This window comes from Cucumis melo, chromosome 10, assembly GCF_025177605.1.
Source record: "Cucumis melo cultivar AY chromosome 10, USDA_Cmelo_AY_1.0, whole genome shotgun sequence".
Taxonomy (NCBI): Eukaryota; Viridiplantae; Streptophyta; class Magnoliopsida; order Cucurbitales; family Cucurbitaceae; genus Cucumis; species Cucumis melo.
Genome location: NC_066866.1, coordinates 3,156,505 through 3,178,153, shown reverse-complemented (window position 1 = coordinate 3,178,153; position 21,649 = coordinate 3,156,505). Strand labels below are relative to the sequence as shown.

General features: G+C 31.8%; 3 protein-coding genes across 11 annotated transcripts; 2 read left to right on the top strand and 1 right to left on the bottom strand.

Moving 5' to 3' along the window:
- The first annotated feature begins 1,729 nt into the window (after positions 1–1,729).
- LOC103489046 (two-component response regulator ARR5) lies at positions 1,730–3,268 on the top strand. The gene is made up of 4 exons (XM_008448044.3): positions 1,730–2,139; positions 2,231–2,310; positions 2,402–2,479; positions 2,566–3,268. The coding sequence occupies exons 1-4, from the start codon at positions 1,977–1,979 to the stop codon at positions 2,944–2,946; spliced, it is 702 nt and encodes a 233-aa protein (XP_008446266.1). The 5' UTR covers positions 1,730–1,976; the 3' UTR covers positions 2,947–3,268.
- A 6,611-nt stretch (positions 3,269–9,879) lies between these two features.
- Positions 9,880–12,823, top strand: LOC103489049 (formin-like protein 4). The gene is made up of 2 exons (XM_008448049.3): positions 9,880–11,226; positions 11,308–12,823. The coding sequence occupies exons 1-2, from the start codon at positions 10,070–10,072 to the stop codon at positions 12,632–12,634; spliced, it is 2,484 nt and encodes an 827-aa protein (XP_008446271.1). The 5' UTR covers positions 9,880–10,069; the 3' UTR covers positions 12,635–12,823.
- On the bottom strand, positions 12,715–16,632 carry LOC103489047 (protein WVD2-like 7). Of its 9 annotated transcripts, none has more exons than XM_051091178.1 (8): positions 16,532–16,632; positions 15,999–16,104; positions 15,733–15,820; positions 14,865–15,536; positions 14,355–14,780; positions 14,145–14,212; positions 13,663–13,870; positions 12,715–13,344 (listed from the first exon to the last, which is right to left on the bottom strand). In XM_051091178.1, exons 3-8 carry the CDS (start codon positions 15,775–15,777, stop codon positions 13,315–13,317), a joined length of 1,449 nt encoding a protein of 482 aa, XP_050947135.1. In that variant the 5' UTR covers positions 15,778–15,820; positions 15,999–16,104; positions 16,532–16,632; the 3' UTR covers positions 12,715–13,314. The 9 variants fall into 9 exon arrangements, with proteins under 9 accessions (XP_050947135.1, XP_016900238.1, XP_008446270.1 ...); XM_017044749.2 differs by having other exon boundaries at positions 15,733–15,877; positions 16,532–16,631; XM_008448048.3 differs by having other exon boundaries at positions 15,733–15,877; positions 16,411–16,574.
- Positions 16,633–21,649: the final 5,017 nt, after the last annotated feature.

Here is a 21,649-nt window from a genome sequence, read left to right as displayed (position 1 = left end):
GTGAACTGACTACAAGAAAAACCCTAAAGTGAAAAATATCAATATTGGGAAGACAACTACTAAAGTCTGCGTTTTTCTAGATATCCTTAGATTTGGTTTACAGCATTTGTAGCTCTACTTTCTTTTTTCTTTTACTTTTTGTATTACTAATGTTTAACTTTTTTAAATTAAATTCTACTCCGACACAGAAGTCTAACCTTAACATTCAACTCCTTCTAGAATAAGGGAAGTCACGATAAAAAGCTAAAAAGACATGTTTTAAGATTTATATCGACTCATAGTAGGAACTTAAGAAATATAAATCGTAAGTTACTTACTATACTCTTTTCTTTAAGAATCTTACAAAAATGATAAATATTTACAAAAGCACATAGATAAGAGCCTTGTTCACAACTTCATATCTTTGGGTTTGTCTGGAACTCACTGGCTATTTATAATTAATATTGGAAATGAATATCTAGAACTATCTTTAATACTTAGGGGACGTTTGGGGGAAAGGTTGTGTTATGGGGGGTTAGGGTTATGTAATCCAACCCTCGTTTGGGGGAAGGGTTATGTAACCCTAGTTTTAGCTCCTTAACCCTTCCTCAACACTTCTTAACCCTTCTTCAACTTTTCCTTAACTCTTCCTTAATCTATCATAACCCTTCTCCCAAATACATCTTATCAAAACATTATCATAACACTTCCTTCATAACCCTTTTCCTAAACACATTTTATCATAACACTTATTCCATAACTCTTCCCCCAAACACATATTATCATAATCCTAGGTTTATCATAACACTAGGCTTCCATAACCCAACCATTCTCCCAAACGGCGCTTTACTATTTCAATTTATTACTACGAAATAAAATGATTTTATCAAAATTATTTGAACACACGTCTATATTTTTAGAACTTCAATTTCTATTCTACCTCTACTATTTAAATTGATAAAAAAAAAAAAAACTACATTTTCAAATTCTAATTGTACATCAGTAGCAAAAACTTAGTAATTTTATTCTATTATTTTGATGGAATAAATGAATGTATGACATTTAGAAAAATAGGGTTGGTATAAAGAAAGCAATTTTGGTAATTTTAAGTATTTTTGTTTATTGGGGGTGGGGTGGGGTTAAACAATAAAGAAATTAGAAGAGAAGAAAAAGTCCAACAATGAAGCAAAAAGTTGTTCTTGACAATATAAGATGTCGTGGGTCCCATCCTAGATTTCATTGGGACTCCCCCATATCTCCAAATTCTCTCTCTTTTGTCTTCTTTACCCCTCTAATTTCCCTTCTCTTGACTTCTATATTTTCTATTTCTTTTTTTCATACCAAAAAGTAAATTTAAAAAAGCACGAGACCAGCACGTGTATGACAACCACACCCTGGGTTTCCCAAATTCCACCGCAAGTAACTTTTTTACAACACCCTTTTTTCAATTTACTTCACATTTAGATTAAATTCTGTCTCTCTCTTTTAGGGAAATGCGCGGTAATTTCTCCACTTTGAGATTTGACGGCGTCGTGTCCTCCTACGTTGACCTCGGTCAACTCACTCTTTTCTTTTTCTTTTTTTCTTTTTTCAAATCTTGATTCCAACGCGGGTGCACGTAGTCCAATATGTTGACCAAAAAAACCCCCCCTTCTCGCTGTCGAAATCTCGTATCTGATAACGACGGCTGGAAACGAGATATCGGGAGGATTGCGTTTATTTGGAGATCTGACCCAAGTGGATTTGAGAATCCCATCCTCTGTTTCTTAAACCTTTGTTTAAATTAAAAAGATAGTGAAACAAAATATTAAAAACACCCGATTTGGGATTTCTCTGTGACCGAGAGATTTGATTTCCGATTGAGACTTCTTGAAGCTAACACACAGTTTCCTCTGTTTCTCCCCTCTTTACACTTATATTACATACACCTTTCCTTAACCTTGTCCACACACATAATTTCCTCATTTCTCTCTTCAATTCCTTTGTCTCCTACCGCCATGGCCAGAAACCCCATCTTCTCCCGTCGCCGGAGGTCCGATCAGCTTGACGCTTTAGATCGTTTTCCCACCTCTGATTCTGAAGTCCATGTTCTCGCCGTCGATGACAGCCTCGTCGACCGTACAGTAATTGAACGCCTCCTTCGTCTTACTGCCTGTCGAGGTCTGTCTCTGTTTCTTCTTCCTCTGTTTAATTATGTTTTATTTTTGTTTCTCTGCAAATTCATTTTGTGTTCTGTTTTTGGGATTCGCAGTTACTGCAGTTGATAGTGGAATTAGAGCTTTACAATATCTTGGATTGCAAGATGAGACTAATTCCCAAGTTGGGTTTGATGTAAGTACACTCGAAATTTCTCGTCTTTCTTTTTTGTAGTTTATCATTTTGGTTATTCTTTTTTTAACTGTTGTTTTGGTTTGGTAAATAGGGGTTGAAGGTTGATATGATCATAACAGATTACTGTATGCCCGGAATGACAGGATACGAATTGCTTAAGAAAATTAAGGTAAGATTTTGACGATTTGCGTTTTTGGAATTGAAGTTTAATTCAGAAAACAAAATGGAATTGAAACTGGGTGAAAAATGGTTTAGGAATCATCAACTTTGAGAGAGATTCCGGTGGTAATTATGTCGTCGGAGAACGTGGTGGCGAGGATAGACAGATGTTTGGAGGAAGGAGCGGAGGATTTCATAGTGAAGCCGGTGAAATTATCTGACGTGAAACGGCTCAGGGAATATATGGTGGGGGATGAAAAGACCGGAAATGAAAGAAGTGGGATCAATAAAAGGAAGCTACGAGAGCCGTGTGATCAACCTTCATCATCACCGTCCATTTCATCACCAGCATCATCGGATTCCTCTCCATCATGTCCATCACCTTCATCATCACCGTCAGATTCGCTTCAGTCCACCCCATCATCATCAGAACCGTCATCTCCAATGTCCACTCCACAATCGGACGGTTCTAAATGACCACCAATAAATCAAGAACACGGTGTGAGCATAGCAGCCTATCAATCCCCCCCTCTTGTTATTATTTCTTTTTCTTTTTTCTAAAAAAAATTAAATATCTTTCTTTAATCTTTTCCTTGTCCTGTTAGTTTTAACGGTTATTCACGTGAAATCCCAGTTTTGTCCGTTAAGTTTTAGCCTTTAGATCAGGGACTTGGGGGTACCGCCGTTAATTACTAAAACGCAACGCATGGCAAGTCGTGATGTACAATTAATTTTATAGAATTCAATCATATTTTTTCTTTTATATATATACATAAAAAAATCCGAATATTTTGTTAAATTGGGATTAATTTTCGTTGAATTATGAAATTTTTCGATTGATAATGAGATTAGAGGTGTGATATAATTGAGATGTGGGAGAGACATGCCAAGATCTTGTCTCCCTAAACCAGAAATAATATTCATTTTGGATCAAATAATGTTGTTTACTCTTTTATTATTTAGAAAAAAAAGAAACAAGAAAAGTTCAAATTAGATTATTGTTTCTTATGAAAGAAAAAGAAATATTTATTTTGGTTTTTAGTAAGTTTGGTTCACATGTATGAACAAGGAAGGAAAGAGGGGAAGTTAAATTCCGAGAAATTTGTCACCTTTTTTTTTTTTTTTTTTTGAATGATTTTATTTTCTGTGGAAAAAATCGTATAAAAATCCAAGAAATATAATGTTTGGACAAAACAAATAGAATATAAAATCTTGACTATTTGCAAAGGGTTAGTATTAAAAGTTGAAATGAAAAAAAAAATGTAATTGAATAGATAGGGGAGAGCTGAATGAAAATTAACACCAACCAATTTGTCAATTGGAAAAATAAACATATACAATCTATAGCTATCGAATTTTGATCAAAGACAATGTCCAAATCATCCATTTTTCAAGTTCAATTTTAAATTAAAAAATGCATTTAAGAATTTTGTATTTTTCTTTCCAATTAGATTCACTTTTATGTTTTTTTTTTTTTAATTTATTTATCTAAAAATAGATGGAAGCAAAAAATGGTACGAATTTTGAGTTAATCACTCATTCTAAAAACTCCCAAAAATATAGAGAACAAAACCAATCCAAAGTATTAGTAATGATAATAAATAAACTTAAATTAAGTCGATTCGGTTAGTTTGAAGTGTTAATTGATTAATTCAATGTTCCTAAAATATAAACCTAAAAAGCAATCAATTTGATTAAGCTTTATTTTGCCCAAATTCAGTTGGCATAATCTCTTATTTGATTTCGTAGGAAGTTACCATTTTCATAAAGTTAGATTCAAGTGTTGAATATATTTTTCTCTCCCAATATATCAATTTATATCACAAAGTAGTTTTGGTTATTTTTATGAATTAAAACTTTGGAATAATTGTCACAGTCTAATCCGTGAACAAAGATCGTCTATAAATTAATTTTCTAAAAAAATTGTAAAGGATCGTTCAAATTTGACTTAACTTTGTGAAAATTTAGATATTTTTATGAATTAAAACTTTGGATCCAATTTCAACGTTGTATAAGTTTGAGAATTTGATTTTCCTACAATTAAAAAGCTCAGTAGTATAATTACAACTACCATCATACTTTAGTTGAGCTATACTCCACGATCGAAATTGACAAGTAACAAAAGAAAGAAAGAAAGATGTTGTCTGGAAAAGGGAGAACTTTGGAGCAAAAATGAACTGGCAAAGGTTTGGTTGTTTGATTGTATAATGTTTTGAATTCACCCAATTTGAATTGAATTTATGGGGAATGGAAGTTTGTCTGTGGGAGCTACTACCCCCTCCCCTCCCCTACTTGCATTTGCATATGTCTTGTTTGTCAAAATGCCTCAAACCAAATCTCCCTTTATCTCACATCCCACAACAACAACTACTACTACTACTAACATTGGGACCCTTTTTCTTTTATTATCATTGTCTCTTTCCAAAACCACCTTTCAAACTTTCTTCATTTCAATTTTCAATAACTATTGACTTTCTCTCCCTCTTCTTATTCCTTCTTTCATTCTATGGTTTACCGTCAAATTAAACTATCATCTATACAATATCACTCCTATCTTTTCATAAATTCTGATATAATTTTGATTTGGATTTGGATTTGGATTTGATTTAGGCTGTTTTATTTAATCAAGTGGAGATGATGATATGGGCAAATCTTTAAAATAGAGAGAAAGAGATTGATGGGTTTTTTTTTTTTTTTTTTTTTCCCTTCTTTGGTGGGTAAGACTTTAAAGGAAAAAAACAAACAATAAAAATCACCACACTTGAAGAAGAACCAAGTGTTGTTTTTCATTTTTTATGGGTTTCCTTTTTAATTTTGTTTGATAAAAAAAGTTTGGTGCTTTTTGGTTTGGTGTCTTAATAATAATAAATAAAAAGTTAAAAAGGGTTGTGTTGTAGTAGTAATGTGTTTGTGGTCCTGTTGTGATGGATGGGCCAACTGGGCCAGCCAAGTGGCCCATGGTTTAGCTTTACTCAACAAAAAGGGCTTAAGGCCCAATTCTGATATGATGAGGAATTAATGATAATGTTTCGTTTTGGGCTTTGCATTTAAATTTGGTCCTCCCTAACTTGACGTGCGCCGAAGGGATGTGTGTCGGAGATTAAACCTTGGAAAAACCGTAGAAATAGCAAATTTATGGATAGGAAAAAGAATAATAACATTAAATTATTTTGATTTATGGTAAAATTAACCGTCAGAATAATTTTTTCATTTACTTAGCTTGAATTTAGCCCCTACGGATGACGATTGTCCATTGTTGAGATCAAAAAATCAAATATTTTCCTTCGAAAACGATGATTTCATTAATACCGTTGAATCAAGCTTACTTTAACTAAAATAAACTAGAAATTTCCATCGATTCGAGTTTTTTTTTTTTTTTTATTGTGTCATGTTTGAAAGGGTAGTGTCTGAATTCATTCATAATTGGCATCCCTATGTTTGTTGGGTATTACAAATTTGAATTTACTAATATTGTAATATGAAACTTTATGGATATGAGTCAAAGTCAAATAAAGGGAACCAAATGCAGCCATCAATGTCAACAACAACAACAACTCATTCCAACCCATTTCCCTCATTTCTCTCTCATCTCAATTTTTGGACATTCATTTTTATTATTTTCCAATTCTTGGCTTCTTTGCTGCATCAAAAATATCTCCAAACCTTATCTTAGACTACTAATACTTATGGATGTGATTAATTCTTTTTTAAAAAAGAGAATCAAATAATTTATCTTAGGGTTAATTAACAAAATTATTTCAACCAAATTGACATAACTGGATTTATGTATTATTTAGGTTAGGTATTTTATTATAATATAGAGAAGAAGAAAAGTTAATAGGGTATGCTATATTTGAAAAACTAATGAAACTTTCTTTTGTGTTTTTTAGAAAAAGTAATTAAAATTAATTAATGTGGATTTATTGTAGGGTTTAGGGTATAATACAAAATTGGGATGGCCCCCTTTGAATCCGCCATTGATGGCTGTTGTTCAAGTCGATCTTAAATGTTATAGGATATATCAATTTTAGCTTAAATGTTTGTAGTATATTAATCAATTGAGTTATGAGTTACAAAACTAAATGAACTATCATCTACTACTATATCTCTATGAAATAAGCTTTTACTGCTTACAAAATTAAATAAGTTAATTATAAATAATACTTTTTTATGAAAAAATTGTTATAAAAATGACAAAGATGATGAAATATTTACTACATATATTTCAAAATTTCATATTATAGACATTGATAAACGCGTTTATTATCTAAAACTTTACTATATTATATAAATATTTTCTTTTCTTAGGTTATTTTTTAGAATATCTCACTTTTATTAATAAAATGTAAATACATTCATATTAAATTATCTATTTACCAAGGTGTTCTAAAATGAGTCTAGCTCATGTCGCATTGTATTTGTGTTAGATTTAAAATTGACAAAAATATTAGTAGTGGAACGCTAAAAAAATGTCAAACTTGAGGTACTTTAAAAGGAGTTTATGTCTTCGGTTTTAAATTGTCTCGATTGGAAACACTTTTGTATACTCTAGTTTAAGAGTAAGACGATGTATGACAAAGTATGAATGTTTTGAGAAAATCACATGCATGTTCGTATAATTGAAATTAATTACTTTGTGTAATTGTAACCAAATTTTTTCTTTTTAATAATCCGTTCGGTTGTTTTTTATAATTTGAAATTTAAAGAGTTATATTATAATAATCAAAATTATTAATAATCAATATCACACCAAAATATTAAAATCAGTGTTGGAATGAGAGGCCACAAACTCTTTTTTTTTTACCCTTTTGTTCACTACATTGGGTTCTTTTTTAGGTCATACATATAAAATCACAAAATAAAATAGACCCCATAAATATATATTGTATTTGTTTATTAATCCAACTTAAGTAAAAATAAAAAATAAAAAATAAAAAGTCCATTTGTAGACTCACATATAATTCCTATAATCAATCAAAATGCCCCATAATTTGTTTTGTACAAAGTAAGAAAAATAAATTTTATTGCATACATGTATGAGGGTATTTTAGTAAGAATAAAAATTTAATAAATTTCTAAAATTAATTCTACTCGTAACGAATATGTTTATATTGAATTCTACCCTTATCTTATACGTATTTAATGTACATAAAAAGAATGGTAACGTCGTTACATATTTAAGAAGGTTTGGTTAGATCATTGATTTCTTTGTTTCAAATATAAGTCTAACTAATTCTATATAGTCTCTATATATATTTAAAAAGAATATGTTTATGTATGTAATTATATTTTTAGAAAAATAAACACTTAATTATATAAGCCAAATATAAACACATAATCAAATTTTTCTAAAAAAACCTAAGACAAACTCTTTAATCATTGAATTTTTAGAATAAATTGGTTTAGTATATGTGATTTTCTAAAAATCACATTTTTAAAACATTGACTAAATAATTATTTATCTTATCTTATCTCTTACGAGAGTAAAAGATTTATCAAATCAATAGATTCAATTGGTTCGACAAATATTAAAATAAATATATATTAAGATTAATTATCATCGTTATCTTGCTAGTTGACTAAACTTGTTTTCTAGAACCTATAGACTAATTAAGGACCCTTCATATTGTACTAAGTTAGTAGTACACCTCCAATTCAAAGCTCTTAGGTTATTCTACGATCGTTAAATAAATTGGAATTTCTCTCTCCATCTTCATCACCTACAATACTTTGTTTACTATTTTTTGTCTTTGTTAAAATAGTTTGCATTCAAAAATTAAAATTGCATCGTCTCACCGTGGTAAAAAAATGTACAAGGTAAAAAAGTAAATTACATACTAAATCATTTATCCAAAAAATGATAATGACAGTAATTAGACTATATATATATATATATATATATATATATATAATAAAAACAATAGATTACACGCAAATTAGGCAAATCCAAGTTGATATAATAATTATAAATTATGAGAAAATGACCAAATAAACGAATGAAAGTTGGTGACCTAATTCCTACCCTCTTCTATCTTCCCTCACTTTTTTTTTTTTTTAATAAATCATGCCCCATTTTTTTAATTATTCTTATTATTATTAAAACATTTTTTTTGAAATAATAACATAACTTTATACTTAAATGTAATATTGTTTGGATACATATGTAAAGTGTAACATCAAACTATAGTTTAATACATTGCTTTAATTTTGTATATATATAGAGAGAGAGAGAGAGAAAGGGATCTCATTATTGTGAAGATTGTCAATTTAGCTTTATGATGATTTAATAATAAACCAATACTTTTCTTTAAGGATCATAATTTGTCAAACATAGATTTTTTCCCTTTAAATTTTTTGGAAAATGGAAACTTTGGCTTTACAAGTAATTTGGGGAATGGGAAGAAACTTGGGTCAAATTCTTCTACAAATTAAATAAGGTCGGTTGAGAAATTAATTTTTTTTTGAATAAATATGATGAATAATTTCAATAAATAAATGTAATGAAATTATGAAATTTTTGTTTGAAAATCATAATAGAGATTAATAGTGGCCACACGCACAACGACTTTTATTAAATAGAGTCAACTTCAATTGATGATGGTTTTGGGGTTTTGGATTCATTATATATATATATATATGACTTTGACGAAATCATCATTCCTTTCATATGCCAAACCCTAATTTCCTCCCCTCCTTCTTCATTATTAAATTCAATTATTGTTCTTAATAAAAATCCTCATTCACTTTTTTTACTCCTTCAATTCCAATGCTTTTTTAACTACTTTCTTTTTAAAATTAATAAAACATTATTTCATTAAACCGCGTAACCCAAATTTGAAGAATCCTATTGCAAAAAGCAAATGGGACATATTTCCATAATTATGATGTTAATTTACAATTCCAATCTCAAAAACTAATACAATACTTTTGATTTGGAAAGAAAGTGAAAAAAATATCCCATTCAAGACAAACTTGAAAACAAAATATAAAAATTGAAAGGAAAAAAAAAGAAGAAAAACAAACAAACATCAATTTGTACTCTTAAACCTTAGGATTTATATCAATTTAAACATAAACTTTGATTAGTTTTTAGTTGTTTAGTTTTCTTAAGTAACATTTAGTTCTGTTGTTTATAAAATGGATTGATTTTGTTTGGTCGTTTGATTAACTTTGAAACCAACAAAATCTAAGCTTCCAATATAAACATAAACAAGAGAGAAATTATTTAAAATTTAACTTAAAAAATTAAGTTAATAATAAAATAAAACGTTGATTAAAGTTTAGAATTTAAAATTTAAAATTTACAGCTGTGTAATTAAAAGCTTTTTTTTTTTTTTTAATTCTTTAAAGATATTTATATTTATAATAAATAAATGGATGAATTTTACATAGGGAATGGAAGGGAAGGGAAGGGAAGGGAAGGCCGGGAAACATTGAAGAGAAACAACAACTAACTGCTCACTTTGAAACTGTCAGCCACCAAACTCCAAAACATAAACACATAAACAAATGTTTTCTTTACAATCATTCTCTTCTCTTCCAAACTTTCCATTTTCTCCCCAGCTTCATTTCTCTCTGTTTCTCATCTCTTAATCCTTCCATGGATTCTATGCTTCACCTTCGCCTTCATCCATGGCACCTTAATCTCTTCCTCTTCTTCCTCTCTCTTTCCCCTCTTTGTTACTGCCAACTCAACCCCCCTCAAAATATCGAAACTTTCTACCCTCCATTTATTCCTCAGCCACCGTCCCCGTCCTCTTCTTCACTTGACCATCCGCCGTCATCCACGTCGACCAAGACCATCGCCACCGCGGTGGCCGTCACTGCAGTGGGTGTTGCTCTGATTTCCACCTTGTTCTTCTTTTTAATACAGAAATATGTTATCGGAAGAAAGAGAAAAACAGAGGAGGTAAATTCAGGGACGGGTTCGGGTTTGGTAGTGCCGCCGGCGGTTGCTCAGAGTGAATTTTCGCGGGTTGATGGGAATCTTAAAGGGTTTATTGTGGATGAAAATGGGTTGGATGTGATTTATTGGAAGAGACTTGAAAAAAGGAAATCCAAAAATAGCTTTGATCGGGATGTTGAAGGTAATGTTAAGGAAAACAGAAACAAAAAGTCAGAGCCTGTTCAAGAAATTCCTCTGCTTCGAGGAAAATCTTCAACTTCGCATGTTAAAATTGCACCCGAAGATGAAGACGATACTCGGATTACATCGTCATCGCCCCCTCCGCCGCCCCATATTAACCAACCTCCGCAATTTGCTGGGAATTCTGTTCAGGCTGTTGGAAAATCACCAAGTAGTTCAAATCTTTCATCAACGGCACCACCGCAATCGACGGATAATCAAGTACCTCCCACACAATCTCCAATGGCCGTTCCGCCACCGCCCCCACCTATTCCAGCCAAGACTAATTCAAGACTGCCGCCGCCTCCACCTCCCATTCCCAAGACCAATTCAAGACCACCACCACCGCCGCCGCCTATTCAAACGAAGACCAACTCAGCAGGACCACCTCCCCCTCCTATACCGGCCAAGGCAAATCCGTCAGCACCACCGCCACCACCGCCCAAGGCCGGCGGTTCAAAATTACCCTTAAGGCCTGCACCTCCAAAGGAGAGTAACAAATCTTCTGGAGAGGCTTCTTCATCAGCCGACAATGGTCAGGTTAAAATGAAGCCCCTGCATTGGGATAAAGTGAACACTGCCAATGCCGATCATTCCATGGTTTGGGACAAAATGAGCGCCGGTTCTTTCAAGTAATTATCTTTTCAAACCCCCTTTCTTGTTTCTTGAATAATTTCTTTTGGGTACTGATTAGTTTTCCGTTTTGAGTACAGATTCGATGGGGATCTTATGGAAGCTCTGTTTGGATATGTTGCAACCAACCGGAAATCCCCCCGGAGTGAAGCTAGTTCTTCAGCAAACGCCGTTGGCCGGAACTCGGGGCCGTCGCAAACTTTCATTCTTGAACCGAAAAAATCTCAGAACATAGCCATTGTAATCAAGTCCTTAACAGTTCCTCGCAACGAAATCCTCGATGCGCTCAACGAAGGTCATGGCCTGGAAACAGAGGTTCTTGAAAAACTCACAAGAATTGCTCTGACTCAAGAAGAAATTTCCCAAATTCTTGCTTACAGAGGAGATCCCCAGAAGCTAGCTGATGCTGAATCGTTCCTTTACCATCTTCTCAAATCGGTTCCATCGGCGTTTACGCGCTTCAACGCCATGCTTTTCCGATTGAATTTTACATCAGAGATTCTCCATCTCAAGGAATCTCTACAAACTCTGGAATCCGCTTGCAAGGAGCTTAGAACAAGAGGATTGTTTATGAAACTTCTTGAAGCAATTCTTAAAGCTGGAAACCGGTTGAATGCAGGAACTGCAAGAGGAAATGCCAGAGCTTTCAATCTTACAGCTCTTCGAAAGCTCTCTGATGTTCGAAGCACTGATGGTAAAACCACTTTGCTTCATTTTGTAGTCCAGGAAGTGATCAGGGCAGAAGGGAAAAGGTGTGTTTTAAACAGGAACAAGAGCTTGAGTCGTAATAGTAGCCGTAGCAGCGATAATAGCTTTAGCAGCTTAGAAAACTCGACTGCGAAGGAGGACAAAGTGAAGGAATACATGATGTTGGGATTGCCGGTGGTGGGAGGTCTAAGCTCCGAATTCTCTCATGTAAAGAAAGCGTCAGCAATCGACTACGAGAGCTTCGTTAAGGCTGGGACGTCCCTGACTAGTCGAACCGAAGAAATCCGGAAGCTCTTGACTCAAATGGGGAACAACGAAGGTGGGTTTACGAAGGAAATGAGAGAATTTCTTGACGCATCAGAGGATGAGCTGAAGAAGGTGAGAGAAGAACAAACGAAGGTGATGGATTTAGTGATGAAGACAACAGAGTATTATCAGGCAGGAAGTTCTAAAGATAAAGAAACAAATCGGCTTCAATTATTTATTATAATTAAAGATTTTCTAGAAATGGTAGATCGAGTTTGTGTTGAAATTACTCGAGATCTCCAGAGGAAGAGATCGTCAGCAGTAAATGCAGGTTCCAGTTCGGGTTCGGGTTCTTCCCCGGGAAGATCAAAAGCAATTTTCCATAACTTGCCGGAAAATTTTATGTCAGACAAGTCTAGAGGGAGTTCTAGTGATACAGATGATGAATTCTGAGCAGAACTTATTCTTAAATGTATTCTAATTTTTGTATGTACATAAGATTCGTAATCAAATCAGGAACAAAAGATAAGATGTAACAATAGGGCATTTTTTCATGTACTTAAATTGTTTGATAAAATTTCATCATAGCATTCAGTCTATGATGTGCAAATCTAAGCATCATCCAAATGAATTACAAAAGCTTTGATTTTACAATGAGTGAAAATTATTCGATCGAAAAAAGGAAAAAGACAACATGATGTCTATTCCAAAGTCCTCCATCTACACTAAGATTGTGGTATCATCAAACATTATGTAGCAAATGGGTACTACGAAGTATACATTATATATATACCATTTGCAACTATCTGAAAGAAAGTAAAGGCAAATTCTAAGACAATACAACATACACACAGATGCTCTTTTCTAGTTATATATATATAAATGGGGGCTGTTCCAAGCAGATCCCCCCGAGCTTTCTGTATATTACTAATGAACCTCGTAAAATGACACCATATGCTTCATTATCCCTCTCCAATCTACAGACTCTGGATCGACAAAGACGGCTACAATGAATTTATGACAAAGCCTTTTGAGGAGAATGGTGAAGAAATTTCCAACAATGTCCAGTGGATTTAGTTTCGGTCGTTGATGCATCTCCGGGTACCTGATGGTTTATTTCCAATCTACAAAACTTAAGAGCGAAGCCCGTTTCTTGAAGCATCCTGTATGAGAAAATAGTATGTGTGTTAACTTCCAAAGCCTAGGAAAGAAAAACAAAGAGGAAGCAATTTTGCTACTTATCTTAGCTTCAAACAATGGGAAAAGGAAAAAAGAACAAGAAGAAGAAGAAGAAGCTCATTCTTTGACATATTCAGGATAAATGGCCGCGAGATATTAGAAGTTGTTGATTCTTTGGATATATGAAATGGGAAATTAGGAAAACCTACTATCGCTAACCAGTTTTGAACGCATATTAATTGCAGGAGCAGACAGATATACAACAATAATGTGAATTAAAAAGATACTACACTCCAACCAACCTTTGATTTTGATAGAAGATTTGTTCTTCCTCCCTCTCTGGCATTAAATTTCTCCTCCATTTTCTGAGATGGGGCAACCTTAGATTTTGATTGGAGGTTTGTTCTCCCAATCACTTTTGCATTGACTTTTCCTTCCAACTTTTGAGATGGAGCAACCCTGGCAGTTTTGTTATCTGCACCTCTTATTGTACCACTTAATTTGTGCATCCTATGACATAATAAGAAAGTTGACAGAATGTGTTTGTTAAAAAGAATATAATCATAAAATATTTTGCTCTTAGGACTAGATCGTGCAGCTACTTAGCAAAAGGTTAAATAATTAGCAGAAAGTAGCCTAATAATGAGTTGGAATGGCTGAATTAAAAAAGAATGAACAAAATTTATTAAATTCCCTAATAATATAATCCAGATAAAGATGGACTATACGTATCATACAAGCAAAGCAGCTAAAAATTCAGTTGTTATCTAATATAAAAGAGTACCCTCCATTCTCCTTTTTAGCAGCCACGGAAGTTGAGATTTTTGTTGTTTCTCTCTCTTTCGCAGGAACCTGTCCATAGCATTGAGAAGTAAGGACACTTTCAATCAATGACAAAATTGATAATAGATAAAACAATCCCGTTGCTCAATCAATACAAATTAGATAGGCAGTTCTAGATTTATTTGCATCTGGAATAGCAAGAAGATCTAACCATCTTTGGAGCAGAAGACTTCTCCTCCTGAGGAGACGATTTCATTTGGTTCAAACTGTTCTGAAATGTCTTAAATGCCCGTTTTACGATGTCCTTGTCGCCCATTTTCTCCATGATGAAAGATCTTCTAATTCCGTTAACAGAAGATGGATCAGAGTTGGGAGTTCCCAGACTAAGAGACATATGCAGAGACTTAGGCGCTACTTTCTTGCTTTCAACGGAAGATGGATTCCGGCTCCTTAATAGAGATGAATTACTTCCCTTGTTTACAGAGGACCGTAACACAGAAGACCGCGCTGCAGGTGTGGTGGGTCCTGGTGTTGTCTTCGAGAGCTTGGGGGTCAAAGTCTGGGGTGCTTTGGCTGTGGACGATACCGGTTTCTTCTTGACACCTGCACTGTTTCGTTCCTTAACTATTGGAGTGGTCTGCACAAACAAAAGGAGAAAAATTGAAGTCAGTGAATCCAAACCTAGTAACTCTAAACAATAGTACATAATAGGTTACATCACCTTCTTAGATTCTTTTGGTCGATTTGGTTTCAGAATCTGCTGTTTGACTTTAGATATTGCTGATACTTTATTTACCGATTTTTGTGGAGTTTCCTTCGTAGTTTGAGATGATTCAACCGGAGGAGTAGGAGTTTCTACTTCTTTCACTACAACCTCTTCTTGTTTACGTATCTCGGAGTCGGAACCAACACAATCAAATTTGCCTTCAGGCTCTTCCTTTTCACCATCTGGTAAGCTTTCACATTCTACATTACTTTCAACATCATTCTTCACCACTTCATGATAAACACTACTACTGACTTCACCAGTCAACATCGTGCTTTGGTCAACTTCTTCAACAGAAACATGGTGGTTGGACGTCTCGGATTCAGAATCAGCCCTTTCACTATGATCCATCAGATCTGCTCCACCATTCGATACAGTAGTATTAAATTCCATTTCCCTCTCTTGCTCCAGTAACTTAGTCTTCCTATCCGCTATCTTCTTGTAATGAGCTTCAAAGTAAGCCCTCTTCTGAGCAACAGATCCGGGAGTTGCGTACTTCTCAACTTCTTCCAAATACTTATTAGGAGAGAAAGTCGACCATTTCTCCCAAGACAATAAATCATTCTCAAATCTACCAAAAGAAACCGAAACCTCAAGAAGTGGTTTCGTCGAAGCATTCCCTTCCACCTGTCAACACGAAGCCACAACCAAATCTAACTACAGATTCAATCAAGTAACGGTAAAGCAACAACTCCAAAACAGCAAAAACATCACAATAATTCCTCAATTATAAACAAAAACTGAATCACTAAATCCAGAAACAAACAAGTATAAAAATAATTGAAAAATATTATCCAAAACTTAGGGCAAACAAACTGTGTACCGTATGTTCGTCGTTTAGAACATCCACCACTAACGATTCCTCCATAGATTCGAAATGTCAGAATTGAATAAAAGCCAAAGCAGTTGAGCTAGGGCGGTGTAGGATTTTTCAGTGGAAACAAGAAATGGAGATCAGTAGACAACCACTGGATCAGGATAAAAGAAAAGGAAGAATTAAGAGAAATCAAGACAAAAAAAAAAAAAAAAAAGAAGAAAAAAAAAGAGAACAGTAGAGATACACTAAACACAAGAAATTAGGGATTTTACCTTTTACTAGCTTCATCTTTATTCCTGTTCATCGTCATTATCACCTAATGAATTAAACTTTTCCAAAACAGCCATTGCCGAAAAAGAAATAGCTAGTTTACGGAAACTGCATAAAAGTAAAAAAAAAAAAAAAAAAAAAAAAAATGTTCAATCATTGTACTTAAAACAAGAAAAAAGGAAGATCTATGGACAACAGCCCCCACAGAGATCCACACATTACATGAACTGAAGAAACAGTTGGTTTATGGATTGAAACAAAAAAGTTGTAATGATTTTGAAAAGGTAAAGTGAAAAGGAAGATTAAAAATTCACCGGAAACAAAAAAGAGAAAAAAGGAGATGCAAATTCTTTTTGTTAATTTTCTCTTTTGGAGGTTATATTATAATTGATTTGGATTTGTTCATACTCTTACACTATGCAACTGGAGGAGAGAAGTTGGATCAGATCAGCCACAATAATAATTATTAAATGAAAAATATTATAATAATAATAGAAGAAGAAGAAGATGATGAGTATTGAGTAATAAGGCCCACTTTTGAAGAAGGAGTGTATTAGAAAGGAAGTCTTGTCTGTGACAGCGCAATCCTCTCTTCATTTATTGTCTAATAATACTCAATCCCTCTTACGCTGTCGTTTTATTACATCTCCACTTCACTCCACTCCCCCATTTTCGTTTTCTTTCTCGGCCCACTTTCTTTGGGCTCCTGTTTTAAAAAGCCCATTCCTTTCACTTTCCGTCCGTCAGTGGAGAAAATTGCCTTCACAAAACAAATATAATAATTAGATTTAAAATAACCAAAAATTTAATAAAATATTTACGATATATAACAAAGTTTCAACTTCCATCGATCATAGATATTAATAGATATTGATATGTTTCTATCGATCAACTTATTAGATTATAATTGAAGTCTAATAGAATTCTTTATCGTTAGAATCTAAAATTTTGCTATATATTTTTGTTTATTTTACTATATTTAAAAAAATTATCCATCGTTAGACAAAATCATGCATGTACTAGTTAGATTCAAAAAATAGGTAAGTATTAATAATGTCTTTTTTAAAAATTATAAATATAACAATAAAATCTATGATCTATTATAGAAGTATATCACCAATAGATTATGTTGCAAATATTAGTTTATCACTGGTTATAAATTGGTTTGAAAAAAACACTCGAAATCAAATTTCTAATAAGATGACGTTTTTTGTGTTGAATGGTTAGTTTCTTTTCATCGGTATAATTCTTAAAATTATGTCCTTACCAGTCGTCTATCTCATCTTTTATCAGAATTAGTAACTAGTTTACGAGTACAATTTTGCATAATACTTTGGCTCAAAGTGCATGCCACACCACTTTCTAAATCGTAGGAACGGATAGTTTTTTTATATACAGAAAAATAGTAACCTGCTTATAATGAAAATAAAATCTTCAACTATACCAAAACTCAAATAGACTTTTATTTTTATTTATAAAACTTAGAACTATAAAGATTACTTCATGTTGTTTTTTGGGTTTTTAAAAATCAAAGATGAAATTGGCATGAAAGAACAAAACTATGAGAAAACAAAGCCTATATGAAAGGAATAACCCATGAGCTCTGCCAAAACGTTTCATCCACTGACACCCTATACTCATCTCATGATCTCATCTCTCTCTCTCTCTCTTTTTTTTTTTTTATTTAAAACCTATTTTAGGACTTTATATTATACATTATTTCTAACTTCCTTTTGGCCCCATCTAATTTTGAGAACAAATTTGAATTATTGAGCATGTGATCCGACCATTACCATTAATATGCTATCCCCTCCTCACGTCTGACCAATTCCACATAACCCACTTCTCTTTTCCAATTTATATCTTTCTCTTCTCTCTTTTCTTTATATTTCGACCGTTATTACTTTTCCCCAAATCTAAAAAGATTTGTTAAACGAAAAGCTTTATAGTTTAGTAAAATAAGATATATACATATATGGATTTAAAATAGATTGAATGACAATTTTACTACTAGTTACTATGTTTATTGATAAAGAGCATAAATATTTGAATTAGAGAACTTGAGTCTCTTGAACATATACTAAGTTTGTTGATAAGTTATTATATTGTACGGGATTGTGTATTATTTATTTAAGTTTGATATATATATATCATCAACTTTTACAAAAATTCACTAAGGATTGGAGTAGACGTAACTTATATATATCTTCTAGCTTGGGAATGTATTTAAAATAATACCATGATTATACCTAACATAAAAATGATGAGTAATATAGGTACCAACTAATTTGAAATAATATAATGCAACAAATGATGATGATAATGATGTTTGATTTACGTAGAAGAGGTGTATGAAATGTGGTTGGTAATAGGTATGAAAATGTGAAAATGATTCCTTAACTAATGCTTCCAAGTTTTCAAATTTTGTTTATAAGTTAAAATGGAATGAAAAACTATACATAAGGTCATCGTTTGAGAGCATCGACTTCACATGACATTTTCTTAGTACCATTGTTTTATTATTCGTCTTTGTTTTGAATGTTTCAAATTTTGAATTTGTATATGAGGTTGGCAAACAGAGAAAAAACAAATCTTGAAGTTATAGGCTTGTAAATATGATAATCTCATATAAAAATGCATTGTATTCGTAGGTATAGAGATATGCGAAATTCTTTTTTAAATACGTCCTCGAGAAGTTACCTTCACGTGGAGTTTAGATTATGTCCATAACAATAAAATTTAGAAAATTATTGTAAATGAAAATATTTACAAAATTTAAAATTATACCTGCAACAGATATAGATAGAATATGAAATTTTTCTATATTTTATAAACATTTTTGTTTACTTTGACATATCTTTAATATTTATTTTCTTTTCCTTAATTTAAACATAAATTTAGCCTATCAAGAGAATAAAAACGTACAAAACAAAAGAGTATAAAAGATGTCAAAGTCAATAAAAGAATATAAAGCTTACGAAGTTGTGTAAATTAGTACACAACAAATTATAAAAACTACTTTTTGTTTCGCTGTTATATCCTTAAACTATCAAAATTAAAAATGGAGCTTCCAACTTATCCAAATTTTAAAACATATACATCTCTTACACAATTATATAGATTATACCGATTGTATAAAATTTGAGAATTCAATTCTTTTTATCGTTTGTGGTTAAAATGTTCGATTATCGTAATTAGTTTATTATTTGAAATATTATGGAATAATTTCAAAAAACCAAAATGGTGGAATAATGACAGTATAATAGTTTGTTGTGTGTGGGATTGTATATGGTTTTTATTAAGTTTGATTCATCATCAACTTTTTAGTTTCGGTTCAAAGAATATGAAAAACTTTGGAAAACAACAATTGGAGACGACGTTGTTCTTTTCTTCTTTGCTTTCTCAACGTGTATTTAAAACCATACATCATTACCTAACATATAAATATAAATTCGTTGGCTAGATGTGTACCAACCAACTTTTTAATTTCAAATAATTAGTATGCATTTAAGTATGAAATTAGAAAAAAAAAAACAAAAAGTTAATTAGAGTACTTACTTTCGATCTAATGTGTTATGTAGTGTGTTAAAAATGATAAAAGAAATGTGTTAGGACTCGTAATTAATTATAAATAATGTTAGGGTATTTGACGATGAAAATCTCACACGTACATTGAAAAAAGCAAAGGATTTTTCATACTCCTTAGAAGATAGATAGGTTACTACTCTTGTTATAATTGTCGAATGATTTCTAAATAAAACTTAATGTTATCTAACATAATAATATTGAATGCTATTATCTAAAACGGATATTCGATCTAATTAAAAATAATAAGAAGAAATTTAGTTTTGATTAAGAATGATAGACTCAAAAGAGACAACTTATTGATGAGGTTCGTTGAAAATCATGTATTGCAAAAAAACAAAAGGACATCACACTTCTTCTAAGATAAAAGAACTTATTCTCTCGTTTGTCAATTGACGGTGTTTATAAGTGTAAATTGATATTTGATTCAAGACGAAAAATATCAATTTACACTTATAAATTCTATTTATTGAATCAATTCAAAACCTGATTTTTTTTTTTTTTTTGTTAATGTACCAATTTATATTCTTTATATTTAGTTTGGGAAAAGACTTTCAATTAATTTCTTTTTGCAATAGTTTCAATTTTCTTTTAGAATCAACCGTACAATAATTTTAATCATCCATTTCATTAAATCGATGTTTGAAGACACGTTGAAGCATGCTTGAAATAAAAATAATAATAATAGTAAAATCGGATGTAATCTAAAAATTTAATCCATAAAAGGACTCGATATACACTTTAAACCGATACAATTAATATAATTAAATTTTAAAGATATAATCGAAATGAATAAGTTATCAATAGTATGGTTTAAAATAATATAATTAATTATTCTTTTAAATGACAATGTTAATAAAGTACTAAACCGAGTTTCCGTGGAAATTAAGCTTAATAATAATAATTATAACAACAATACAGCCTACCTGCTTTTAAAAAAAAAAAGTATATTTAGGAAATTAATGGAATAATTCAACCTTGAAGTTGAAAATCATTTTGATTTTATATAAAGAATGAAAATTAGAATAATAGCAAGTTGATGTCTCGTAAACCTCAAAATTAAAATTGGCGTTTTCCTCCCCACGTGGGTAAATGGTATCATTTACAAAGTCTAACCCTAATTTCGTACCATTTTAAATACAAAAAATATTTATTATTTATTAATATGATGATGAAATAAATAAATAAATAAAAGGAAATTGGTTCTCTCCTCTCTTGGCGTTGAATTCAACCAAACTCCAAAATTATCCCATTTACCTTTTCAACTTTAAGCCACCATAATAAAGCAAAATGTTATTTATTTATTTATTTGCAATCACATGACAATAAAAAGAAATGAATGTGTGGAAAAAAAAAACAAGAAAGTTGAAGTTTTATTTCTACTAAAATTTTACCTTTTTAAGAAATGTTATTAACAAATTGATGTGTTTAGGTTTTATGCCCTTTCGAATTTTAGAGTCGTTACACTACGTTATCTACTACTTTTTTTTTTTTTTTTTTTTTTTATGTATAGGGTTAAATTTGTCCTTTTGCAAAATCTAAAAGTTTCCTTTGGATATTAATTATAAGGTTAATCTCGAAACTTTAATGTCCATTTCTTTTTTCTATTTCATTTTAATTTTTCAAAAATGTATAATAGTTAGTTGACAAATTTAAAAGTTTGGAAATTAACAAGACCTTTACGATGATAATAATGTCTTTTCTTTTTTTTTTTTTTATTCAGAAACTTCGTGATTACTAGCACACTCAAAATATCAGTTGAGCTAAGTTATGATGATCAAAATAATGTGTTTGTCCACTCAATTATGTTTTTATTGTTGTTTTAACTATGGGTCAGTATGATTAATCGAAAAATCAAGCGATCGGTTGGAGAAGGAGAGAGGGTTGGTTCATGTTGGTTTTGTAAAATTCTAAATTAACAAATTTCAAAAATATTTTTAAAGAGTTAAACTGATTGATCAACGTACCAATCGACTTTTACTCCTTGATAGTTGATATCATTTTAAACATCTACTAAACTTACTATAGTTGATTTTGATAGTGGTTTAGTCAAAGAATCAACTTCGAC

What these genes read in the sequence shown, in the direction of transcription:
- LOC103489047 (XM_051091178.1), bottom strand. Translation starts at nt 15,777, where the DNA reads ATGGAGGAATCGTTAGTGGTGGATGTTCTAAACGACGAACATACG. An exon ending in TTCTAAACGACGAACATACG is followed by an intron (nt 15,537 to 15,732) that starts GTACACAGTTTG and finishes TCGTGTTGACAG; the next exon opens with GTGGAAGGGAATGCTTCGAC. An exon ending in AGTCTTCTGCTCCAAAGATG is followed by an intron (nt 14,213 to 14,354) that starts GTTAGATCTTCT and finishes TGCTATGGACAG; the next exon opens with GTTCCTGCGAAAGAGAGAGA.
- LOC103489049 (XM_008448049.3), top strand. Translation starts at nt 10,070, where the DNA reads ATGGATTCTATGCTTCACCTTCGCCTTCATCCATGGCACCTTAATCTC. An exon ending in ATGAGCGCCGGTTCTTTCAA is followed by an intron (nt 11,227 to 11,307) that starts GTAATTATCTTT and finishes TTTTGAGTACAG; the next exon opens with ATTCGATGGGGATCTTATGG.
- LOC103489046 (XM_008448044.3), top strand. Translation starts at nt 1,977, where the DNA reads ATGGCCAGAAACCCCATCTTCTCCCGTCGCCGGAGGTCCGATCAGCTT. An exon ending in TCGTCTTACTGCCTGTCGAG is followed by an intron (nt 2,140 to 2,230) that starts GTCTGTCTCTGT and finishes TGGGATTCGCAG; the next exon opens with TTACTGCAGTTGATAGTGGA. An exon ending in AATTGCTTAAGAAAATTAAG is followed by an intron (nt 2,480 to 2,565) that starts GTAAGATTTTGA and finishes AAAATGGTTTAG; the next exon opens with GAATCATCAACTTTGAGAGA.